General features: G+C 38.3%; 1 protein-coding gene across 9 annotated transcripts in view; it reads right to left on the reverse strand.

Annotated features, from left to right (window-relative positions):
• PCDH17 (protocadherin 17) overlaps window positions 1-12349 on the reverse strand; it is a 288195-nt gene that overhangs the window by 168334 nt on the left and 107512 nt on the right. For 6 of the 9 annotated variants that reach the window (XM_075918927.1, XM_075918930.1, XM_075918929.1 and 3 more), the window contains one exon: window positions 7044-8820. The exons of 1 other annotated variant lie outside the window; for it this stretch is intronic. In XM_075918927.1, the coding sequence (XP_075775042.1) occupies window positions 8138-8820 (683 nt within the window). In that variant the 3' untranslated portion in view covers window positions 7044-8137. Of the gene's footprint in view, window positions 1-7043; window positions 8821-12349 lie in introns of those variants that run through there. 2 more of the 9 variants (XM_075918933.1, XM_075918932.1) reach the window with 2 other exon arrangements.

A 12349-nucleotide genomic window follows, 5' to 3' on the forward strand; every position in this document is an offset into this window, starting at 1 on the left:
GATGTCCAGGGCATCAGGGACCATGCAGCCCAGCCGACAGCTCCCCAGGGCTGACTCGGGTAGTGAGGATTGTACTGCCTAGCCACTGAATCTCTGGGACTGTGGCTCCTTGGCACTGTAGGGCTGTCCAGGGAAAGGGAGGCTACACTGCCTGGATGCTGGTTCTCTGGGGCTGTCCAAGGCTGGCTAGGGAGGCAGGGGCCACACTTCTTGGCCACCAGCTCCCAAGGCTCGCTGGGTCAAGGGGGGGCTGCATTGCCTGGATGGCGGCTCAACAGCATAGAACCTTACTCATGTACAGTGGCTAGCAACATTCAGAACTCTGCCCTCAGCCAGCCACCCTCTTATTGGTGCACCCACCACCTTCTGGTCATCCTGCAGTATAACTGAGCCTACTAGCACATTGCTCACTTTGCATTTTATGAGAAACAATCACATTCTAGGCACATCCCATTGTCCTGGCACAATCAAACCCCAACCTTGCTTTAAGTTATGATAAGAGGAAGCTGTATACCAAATTTGGTCATCTTAGCTTTTACCATTTAGGAAGAGTTCTTGAACAAACAGACATAGGCTACGTCTACACTGGCCCCTTTTCCGGAAGGGGCATGTAAATTTCAGCAGTCGTCGTAGGGAAATCCGCGGGGGATTTAAATATCCCCCGCGGCATTTAAATAAAAATGTCCGCCGCTTTTTTCCGGCTTTTAAAAAAGCCGGAAAAGAGTGTCTAGACTGGCCCCGATCCTCCGGAAAAAGTGCCCTTTTCCGGAGGCTCTTATTCTTACTTCAAAGCCGGAAAAAGCCGGAAAAAAGCCGGAAAAAAGCGGCGGACATTTTTATTTAAATGCCGCGGGGGATATTTAAATCCCCCACGGATTTCCCTACGACGACTGCTGAAATTTACATGCCCCTTACGGAAGAGGGGCCAGTGTAGACGTAGCCACAGGGTATGGCTACACTAACTCGTTAGTTCGAGCTATGTAGGGTAATGAGGGCAAGCGGAGTTGCAAATGAAGCCTGGGATTTAAATATCCCGGGCTTCATTTGCATGTTCCCAGATGCCGCCATTTTTAAATCCCCCTTAGTCCGAACTCCGTGCCCATGGCTACACGCGGCACGGACTAGGTAGTTCGAATTAAAGATCCTACTCGTGGAATGAGGAGTAATGGTAGTTCGAATTAGAATCTTTAATTCGAACTACCTAGTCTGTGCTGCGTGTAGCTGCGGGCACGGAGTTCGGACTAAGGGGGATTTAAAAATGGCAGCGCCTGGGAACATGCAAATGAAGCCCGGGATATTTAAATCCCGGGCTTCATTTACAACTCCGCTTGCCCTCATTACCCTACCTAGCTCGAACTAACGAGCTAGTGTAGCCATACCCATACAGACTTACAGATAGACACATAGATGCTCTCAAATATATAGTGTTTCCACCTACAAAGCTTGAATGTCTTGGCTAAGTCACAGATTGCTTCTCTCCTTATGGTACAGTGGCAGCACAGGTACTTTATCTGACAGTCTCCTGTTTAAATGGTGATGGTCCTTGACTGCTCCCTTTATCTATACATTACTAGAGTCTGAATTTACTGACAACCAGGACATGCTGTAAGATCTCCTTGTTGTTCCCGGACATAATACATTTGTGTGTAAATAAAAAACCCATAATTATATATGCTCTAATACACCTACTATTAGAGCAAAGTTGCATGCCTATACATTGAACTTTTAATTTGAAACTAAAACAGACTTCACAGATTGATTCCTGTACCTATTAAAGAAAGAAAGAAAGAAAGAAAGAAAGAAAGAAAGAAAGAAAGAAAGAAAGAAAGAAAGAAAGAAAGAAAGAAAGAAAGAAAGAAAGAAAGAAAGAAAGAAAGAAAGAAAGAAAGGAAACATTGTCTCCTAACTATTAGGAGGAATGTTTCTCTTAATCTTGAGTTTAACATATTGTGAGCTGGGTACCACTAGTAATCATAAGCAATTTTCAAAGGGTGATATTGTGTTCCCTATGAAACCACAAGCATTCGGAATATCACTCAAAAGGCTCAAAGATGGCTCAGTAACTTCCTGATCCATTTCCGTGCGCAGTACTGATAATAAGCTGACCTTTCACAATTCAGGCTACACATGTACTGCATAGGGCCATTTCCCTATTACTGTTAGTGAAATTCTGCCTTTAGGGATGTATAACTAAATGAAGAACTATACTTTGTTGCTTTCATGTTGCAGACATACAGGGATTGAAAACAGAATTATTTGTCCCATGAGTGAACACCCTGAAACAGGTATAAGTGATTGGCTTAGCAGAGATCTGAAAATCTTTATTCAACAGATTGGCCATTTTCCAAATGAGAAATCAATGACACTGTATTCTGGGGCAAAGGGAAGCTGGAATGTTTTATGCCCTTTTGTTCTACACATAGCATGCATCCAGCCAAGCTCTGAATTATGCAGACAGAGTTGATGACAGCAAACCTCTCCATGTCAAACCAGGACTTCAGCAGCATAAGGTACATTCTGGCAGGATTCTGCATAGACAAGGCTAGCAAGATTTTGGAATGCAGCCTGTAGGAAGACAAACATATGCAGCAGAAAGCACAGAAGAAAACAATAGGGGTTTTCTGTGTTCAGGGTAGTCAGCTAATTACATGCCGGGTGGTTTTCTTTCTGCATAATAGAGTTATAGAAGACATGGGATGAGTAAATAGCTATCTAGCCTATATTGGACTGTAAAGATCAGCCTCTTGTAATACAGAACTGCAGAGGATAACAGAGCATGCTAACATAACCATGAGCTAGATCTGAAGTTGGGTATTTACAAATAGTTTCCTAATACCTGTAGTATCCTGGGTTATCTAAATATGAATTTGTCAAAAGCAAGCACTAGTCTCTGGTTGGTTGAAAATTCATTGAAAAAACTCCCCATCATGGAAAAAACATCCAACCTATTATCATTATGCCACATGGGTAACCATAGAAGATATCAAATTAGAGCACTATAAAAAAAAGCCCTTTGGCACATCATTTGGTGAATTCATCTTGATATAAAAACTGAACAAGTTACAGGATCGTTAGGACTGTATATTTTGTCAAAAACTCAGGCAGCCAGATTTAAGACTTAATCACATCCCTCTACCTCCCCCCCCCCACACACACACACTGCTTTGTCACATTGCTTACAGCAAAGTATGTCTAGAGATGACTTATCTCTGTTACTCAAGACAATGAGAAAGATTAAAAACAAAAAACAAAACCCTACATTTTTTGGGATTATTTTTCCACTTGTACACTTGAGCAGTGATTTAATTTTTCCTGTTAGGCTGACAGCTTTGGAGAACTGAGACCCTCATTTATAATACTTCTGGTAAGTTCACTTCAGTAAAGTAAACCAAATTGTCCTATTAATGGACCTCTATACTGTTGTAATAATAGCCTGTAGAGCTTCATCATATCAGCTGCTTAAAGGATAACCATACCCAGCTTGATGAAAAGTCTTCACCCCTTTCCTGTTGAGAGAAAATGGTTACACATTTCTAATAAATGAAGCAGAAACTGTCATTTTTTTGGCAAACTGTTAACTAGCTGTAGCAGCCGCATTGCCACAAGTTGCTTTTCCAGAGTAATTACCATCAGGCTCCCTGTGGTATGCAGTGTTTAGCACATTTCTTCTCTGTTAATGAATGTAAGAGCAGGCAACACCACTATTAGTAATTCTTTTATTCGTAGTCCTCATTTTCCAGATAGGTCACGTTAAACACAGCCATTAAACAATAGCGGTTGAAATAATCCATACAATGTATGCTGCTTTTGTTTTTTTGTTTTGTTTTTTTTGTGATGTTCACCAATCACTTAGTGCAGCTCTTAGCAATTGGGGACACAAGGGTTGATAAATGTGAACTGCCAACCTGTGGAACAATGGGGCCAGAGAAGTCAAGACCTTAATCAGGTTTCATTTAATTACACTTCAAATCAACAAATCTTGATAGCCAAAACTCCCATTTGAATTAATGCACTGATAAATGCTGCCTGATGTCAAAAGAATGTAATTAGACAATAATGAGTGGGCGTATAATATGCCAGACTTCAGACTACTTGTTGACCCAGGATTTCTACTCCATTAGGCAACAAACAGCTGGAAATCTACTTTGAATAAAGCATCGAACTCCAACACTAGCATCCATGACTTTTTAATGGTCATATTTCTCAATGGACAAGCTCTTCTGATCTAATGGCACATCACATTTGAAGAGATGTTCAATTCTGTTGGACAGAGCTAGAAAAAGAATCTAACTGATTTTTAGTTCAGTTGTTTATGATTTGGTTGGTCAACTTTTTCTGAAATCATAAGAAATGTAACTATTTGCTTTGGTTAATATACAAGCGGAAAACTTCCATTCCTCTCCACTCATTTCACACATGTTTATTAGCTGCATAATAGATTTTCTCCTTGTGACAATAACTGTTTTTACAAATGTCTGGTGGAAATTTTCAGTTAGTATTAAAAATCACTTCTAAAATCTGCCTTATGTACTTAAAGAATGCAAAAAATAATCCATGGGCTTTAGTTTTAATTGATGGATTGTTACCATTTGTTGGCAGTGAAGCAGAGGGATAGAGAGTTATATTTTATTTCTTCCCTGTGTGGTATTTTCTTCACATAATCACACAGATGCTAACTTAACCTCAAAACCTCCTCCAAAGTAAACTTTATCAGTTGATGATGATGGATCAACAGCAGCAGGAGATGACTTCTAAACTATGAAACAGATTATCGTATTCTGAGACTGCCTCATTGGGTGTGTCTAGATTATATCCCTCTTTTCACAGAGGGATGTAAATTAGACACTTCAAAATTGCAAATGAAGCTGGGATTTGAATTTCCTGCACTTCATTTGCATAATTGCATCATAGCGCTCTTTTGAAAAAGCGCTATTTCAAAAGTAAAATTGAAGTCTAGACACAGTTCTTTCAAAAAGAGAAGGCTTTTTCGAAAGACTCTGTAAACCTCAAAAAGTGAGGTTTATAGGATCTTTCAAAAAAGGCTTCTATTTTTGAAAGAACCGTATCTAGATTAAGGTTTCAATTTCAAAATAGCGCTCTTTCAAAAGAGCGCCATGATGCGATTATGCAAATTAAGCACAGGAAATTCAAATCCTGGCTTCATTTGCAATTTCAAAGTGTCTAATTTACATTCCTCTGTGAAAAGAGGGATGAGGTCTAGACACACCCATTGGAAGCAATATGCCAGAAATCTGCAACACAAGGCAGTTGTTGGACAAATCAAGTTAAAAAACCCCACAAGATTTCCTAAACTCAGCTATAAAGCTGTGAGTCATGAATTCCGAATTACCTCAGACCGGTAAATAAATAATCACTACTAAATACAGATAATGTTTTAAACAGCTCTAGCTAGTAAATCACTAGTGACAGAGAGCCTTAAGGTAAATTTTCTTTTTTGGCTGGCACAGCCCTTTCTTAGAATGTTGTATTTTTATGTTTTCAGACACTTACAATGAATTGTACAATTGGTTAGTCAGCGTTAAAATTGTTTAAAAAATACACAAGCCTCCCTCACTTGACTACATTTATATAGTGGTTTAGGCTTAGCTGAATAAAGGATCTCACTGTCTGAATTAAAAGCATGGTGATCATAAACTAAAGTGATGGACACCAGGGAAATATGGATAAACTACAGACAAACCAAAAAGGAATCCTTTCTCTGCCATGGAATTTTAGCTATCAAGCAAAATCAACTTTGAATCTCTTGGCAAAATAATACTGTAGAACACAGACAACAACACATTTTAAAAACACAGCTTGTCCAAATTATGGAAAGTAGCTTGATAAAACATGTACCTCATCCCTTGTTTATATATGATTGTAGACTTTTTGTACAACAGAAGCTGAGAGCAAACTTTTGGAATGGCTGGTTTTCAATAACCAAAGACAATTCATTGTATGATTGACTAGATGAGAACACCTTTTACACGGAATACACAACATCACAACCAGATATTGGACAACACTGTTTCTTGAATTGATTAATATTCTGATATTAATATCAATATTAATATTCTTAACTGATATTAATGTGAATACTAGTATTCTTGAACTGATTATTTATGTATGGCCTTGTGGGATCTGATATGGCCAACGTGAAGTAAATTCACTCTTTTCAATAAAATTAAAGATATTTTGTGTAATCCAGAACCATCATTTTCTAGAATTGTATATCATGGTGCTATGTTATAGAGAGTATTTAAAATACCCAGAGGAAAATTTTAGTCTATTTTTTTTGTCAGCTGCTGTTTCTTGTGCTTGTGCTAGTTTCATTTTAAGCAAATATGTAAATGTGTATTTTTTCAATTTTTGTCTAGAAGCAATTGTGAAATTTGCTAAACATAGTACAGAAGGGTAGAGGTTAAAAAGAGGGAAAGTGGGAGAGAGATTATTTTGCAAATTATTTCAACAAGACAAAAACAAAGCAATTTAAAAATAAAAGTTAAAAACAAACCAACTAAAAAGAAGCAGCCCACACCCAACGTCTTTGTAAACTATAGCATTTTCCAAGAAACCAGAAAAAACAGTGCTTGTATCACACAGGCTCTGACACAGTTTTATACTCTATGGACTTAACAGTAGCATAAAATATTAAATATTAGGATCAGTGGTGATTTCAACCAAGAATATGTTATCTAAACGTGGCTGTGTATGTGCTTGGAAAAAAAAACAAGGAGGTTTCAGGTGTTGGTTCAAGTGTAATTTTTGTTATTAAACATGGGTTTGCAATAGAAGGACTTGCACATAACCATGATTGATAGTTGTATTTGTAGGCCGTTCAGTTAGCTCCATCAGCTCACTCAAACACATTCTGAACAGATTATGTACTGAAGTACTTTGTAGACCATACATTAAACAAGAGACTTTGCTCTGAGGCACTGCTTCCCACACTCCATGGGCAAAAGGAAGCAGGAGAAAACAAAACTCATAGAGTTCGACAGCTACTGAGGCAACACTTGCCATTTACAATATAAGCCCAAATATTTTTGCAACACAACTATATATTAATTTAATAAAATACACAATATAGCTCTTATACACTTAACAATTTGGCTCATATGCACTGAATCTGCAATAAATCAATAAAAATATGTCATTTGATGTAAACACATTGAATCTTCTTACATTTGCACATTTAAATGGTCATGTGATTTGTGTAGATGTCTAAGACATTTTCACTTTCCTGAGCTATTTTAGTGTCCACAAATTAATAAAAAAGTGTTAATAATGTTAATTTGTGTCATGTATTACCCTTCAAAGGTAACAATTTTGAAAACCTGTATTATACATCAGGTTTGTTTCTAACTTAGTGCTAACTGTTTATATTTTTGTTGGACACTAAAATGCTAAGTAGGTATTAAAACTTTTGTTTCTTTTTATCAAGTGAATTAGCTTATGTGTGTGCAGGACAAAATGGACTATATCATTTTACATATAACTTTAATATGATATGAAGTGTGTTACTAATGACCAGGATATGTTTTTGTTGAATAATGATCTGGAATGACTTTTGTTCATGTTTTTGTTTCATTTTTGTGACAAATAACTTTATACAGAAATGTTTACCACAAATGAGTGTTAATGTTTGGTGTAGCTTGGACTACTACAAAAACTTTTTTTAGGACTTTCAGTAGAAGACTGTGGTGACTGTTGGAAATTCACCACAGATCAGAATGATTCAACCCTGCTTTTCATGGGGTTTATAGGTAAACAGTAAAGTCAGCATCAACTATTGAGGACAGTCTTAAAATATCAGACGTAGTTCTATTCCTCCTGTCTCATACCTTCCTATCAGATTGTCAAAATGGCACCGTCTTTCCTTCTTTCTCTTGGTTCTTAATGTACTTCACACGGTCCTAATGAAAGTTTGGTCAAAACGAAACCAGTATTTTCTGTGAAAAAGAAAGAGCAGTGAAAAGAACATACTTGTGGGCACTTCAGATGTTCACTAAAAGCCTTAAAGCAGCATTGGTCTTCCTTCATCCCTGTAAAACTGTTATAACCAGGGGCGATCTTTTTTTCTTTTTTTTTTTCAAATAAGCAGAAGAGGCTAGTAAATGCCAGCCTATACTTTTTTTCACTTCCTCACAGCTACAGGGTCACTTCCACGACAGTCCTGTAAAAGCTTGTCAATTTCTCTCACAACTTCCTCTGCATCCACGGACTCTCTCCCTAGATCCCGATTTGAACGGTCTAACTGCTCCAGAACAGAGTCCATCTCACTTGAGTCTCGGCTCACTCGGGAATGTACATCTGCTAAGACCCTAGCCATCTGATCTGAAGCTATGAATGGAACGTCTCTTGACTGTTTACTAGGAGATAGATACTGACTGTCAGTTGACAAGTACTGGCTGGTTGGTTCAGCCAAGGCTCCTGCTTTCACTTCACAACCATCCAGTGGTCCTTTTGTTGAGGTGCAAGGCTCAATGCATGTCTTGGTTGGGCTGCTCGATGCTGAGGGAACCTCCTGAAGAAGAGGACTCAGGGCACGTTTGGCTTTTAAATAAGGTTTAACATTGGCAATGAGAATAGTGTGCTCTCGCTTGTCTTTCCCAAATGTACAAAAAGTCTTTTTCCCGGTGGGATTCACAGTTTCGTAAGTCTCAGTCTCAACGTTAGCTTCAACTGTGGGTACAAAGAGATTTGTGCGATAATCTGCATTTTCAGCCTGATTGGTTGTAGGGAACTGTGGCATCCAACACCTGTCAGAATGACCGAGCACTCTGCATTCATCTGTGCAATTAACACACTCTTCTTGTTCTGTAAAGCAAATGAGAAAAGCAACAACTCCTGTTATTAGGGGTTCCTTTAAACTAATATATAGGCTATGATTAGCTGTCAGTGGGCTTTCCTGTTCTCTGGTTTCTTAACTATGGAAAAAAGGAATAATTAAAACATTTCAGGAGAACTGCAATATAACTAACTGGTTGAGACAATATATTTACTTAACTCCATTCTCTCACTATTGAAGCATTCACATAGCCCAAAGGAAGTAAAAAGGGGTCATTAGGGAATCAGTCTCAGCAGAATTGAGCTTCATCTGTAAACTAATCTGCTGTAGAAATCTGTTAGTCTTTGTTCTGTAGAACTCATCCTAGAAAAATAGTGAACAGTACTTAAGGAACTCATAAGGCATTATCAGGATTAATTTTTCAAATCAAATAACTGAGCAATGACCAGCTTTCTGGAACTACAAACACTTCTTAGAAAAGAGCAAGCAGAGTTTTCATTTTTGTCACCTCCATTTTGTTTGTAATTGCTATGCTGAGTGACAATCATGAAATAAAAAGATTTTCTAAAAAAAAAAAAAACTAAAAAAACCACCAACAAAAACCCAATACCACTAAAACAACTTTTCCTGCTGAGAATAGAGAACTGGAATTTTCCATCTGCATGATTCAGTATAAGCTTGTCAAAAATGCATACTGCTATTTTATTAGCTGTGAAAATGGATCATGTAATCAGTTTCTTCCTTTTTTGTTTTGGTGAAAGTATGTGAAAATGTATTGGCTCAATACATGCAATTTGGAAGAATGATAAGCCTTGACACACTATTTGAATTGATAATGCTTTCAACCAGGACTTTTAAATTTCTAGTTTATCAGAGAAATAATGGAATATAGATAAATAACACATTTTTGTTCATTACATTTTTAAAGATGAAATGTGGAAATTTCTAGTCCTACAATTCAGTTCAAAGGCATATATAAGTACATTGGGCTAGATCAATGGAGAGATTAATGTGTTACCACATCTAGCTTTTAGGTGCCTTACCACTAGGAGTAATCCACAGTCCCGAATTAGGCACCTACACTCCCTGTAGAGTGAATAAGTTAAAGAGAAATAGGTGCTGTTGCTAATTATGGTACCCCTCCATCTTTCAGCCCACCAGTTACAGTACCTAGTCTCATTAAATTTTCCCTTCTACCTGATGCAAATAAGAAACTTGGGTCTTCCCCCTCTCAGAAGATCACCTTAACCACTGGGCAATGACATATTCTCAGGTAAGTTTCTTTCGGTTTTTCCTGTTCAGCTGTGTATAAATATCAGCGAGATAGCTGTGCTAATCTGTTTCAACAAAAACTACAAGGAGTCCAGCTGTACACTAAAGACTAACAATTTTATTATTGCATAAGCTTTCATGAGTTGCCACTTACTTTAGCAGATACATAAAGTAAAAGAAACAGATTATAGGCATACAGAGATCAGAGAGTTACATCCAAGATCACTGAATCAGGGCCCTATTCAAACAATATGAATTAATATGCAGATTTAACACCATCAGGATGGGTTTGAATAGGGACTAGGAATGTCTCATTACGAGAAGTAATTTTCTCCTTTAGGCAGAACATTTTCACCTTCTTATCTGTTTTCATCCTGATTGAATGAGCTTGGATGTAACATTTCCATGGCTATATCCCTAAGATCTGTTTCTTTTTCTTTTACTTCATGCATCTGATTAAATAAGTTGCAACTCACCAAAGCTTACGCCATAATGAAACTGTTAGTCTTTAAGTTGCCACTGGACTTCTTGTTGTTTTGTGTGTGTAAGTACTTAAATATTCGTTGGGAGAGACAGCTAGAGAGAGAATGACTCTTTAGTACAGTAGTTAGGGCACTCAACTAGGACACAGGAGACCGAGTCCCTGTTCTCCAATGCCTAGTTAATTATAAAAAGTGGAAGACCTCCAACAGGACAGACTGAGAGAAACCTATCTCAGGGTACACTCTAGACCAACGATGAGGACACTTTGCTGGGACAGGTAAGACCTATGTGGAAACCCGTCTTCCACATAAGTCTGAATTGATTTGGAATGACCAAATCTCAGCTGAGTATTCTAAATATTTTAGAAGGTTAAAAGTTGAAGTAGTTCTGAGTGGGTTTTAGTAGTTCTCTTAGAATGCCACAGACAACAGAGGCAGGGGGAAGAACTAGTTTGAGATCCTCCTGAGGCTTCCACATGAGGTATGTGCCTGTGGCTCATATCTAAACAGTTGCCTAGATGAGACAGCTATGTGCATTCTCACTTGCAGAAATGAATCTGCTAAGGAGATTGAAATGATGGAAATTCAGGCAGCAACAGAAATGGGCAGCAGTTGAGTGCTGGTCATTTCAATGGTGACTAACAGTCAGAATTAGGCCATAAATCTTCTGGAGAATCTATCTCTTCCTGCTTTAAAAAATTATTTTGGCTGGCCATCATGTATCAAACCAATTATTTTTGGACTAGATAATTTCATGGAGGTTAGGTCCATAAAAGGCTATTAGCCAGGGGATAAAATTGGTGTCCCCGGACTCAGTTTGTCAGAGGCTGAAGAAGGATGGCAGGAGGACAAATCGCTTGATCATTATCTTTGGTCCACCCTCTCTGGGGCACCTGGTGCTGGTCATTGTCGGCAGACAGGATACTGGGCTTGATGGACCTTTGGTCTGACCCAGTACGGCCGTTCTTATGTTCTTATGACTGTCATTCTTCAGCCTACAACTCCACTACATGCATGACTCCAGCTCTTTGGGCTCATCTAGACTAGGCTAGAGTGTCGAAAGAGGATATGCAAATTCTGCAGGAATTCTGCTCTTTCTCAAAAAATGAGGTTTACACGGCTTTTCAACAATGGGGGGGGGGGGAGGTTTGCCAAAAAAGCACCGCCTAAACTACTTTCACTTTTGAAAGCAGAGCTCGGAAGAGATATGCAAATTCCCACAACATATGCATATCCTCTTTTGACACTCTAGAGTAGTCTAGATGAGCCCTATGTTAGGATCACTTATTAAGGGATTCTTGATTCTAAGAAGGGGAACTACTGCCCATATTCTAAGGACCCTCCAGCCAATACTGAGAAAGTAAATCTCAGATGTCTTGAGTCCCAAGTTTTCTATACATGATTTCTCAGTCACTAAGAATTTCCACACATTAAAGTAGCAGACAGGCCTCCAAATCATTATTTTCTTTTAATAATTTTGGTAGCCATAAAAACTGTTTATATCTAGAATTGCAGTTCAGCTAAAAAGACTGAAATCCTGAAATATGCCCGTGAACAAAAACACACACAAAAGGTCTTGATCCTGAAAATGCTGAGCACCTGTAATTCTTACTGACTTGACATCAAAGTGTACTGCACGTGAATTCCTTCTGTTAGGATCAGATAATAACTATTCAATAATTTTAAATACTCATCTCTATGTATTAAATGTATCCACCCAGACATTACACACACATACTCAGACTAAGATAAAAACATACAGAGGCATCTAGCAGGATCCAGTACCATAAAAAAGCATTGATCA

This window comes from Pelodiscus sinensis, chromosome 1 (genome assembly GCF_049634645.1).
Source record: "Pelodiscus sinensis isolate JC-2024 chromosome 1, ASM4963464v1, whole genome shotgun sequence".
In the NCBI taxonomy this organism is placed as follows: Eukaryota; Metazoa; Chordata; order Testudines; family Trionychidae; genus Pelodiscus; species Pelodiscus sinensis.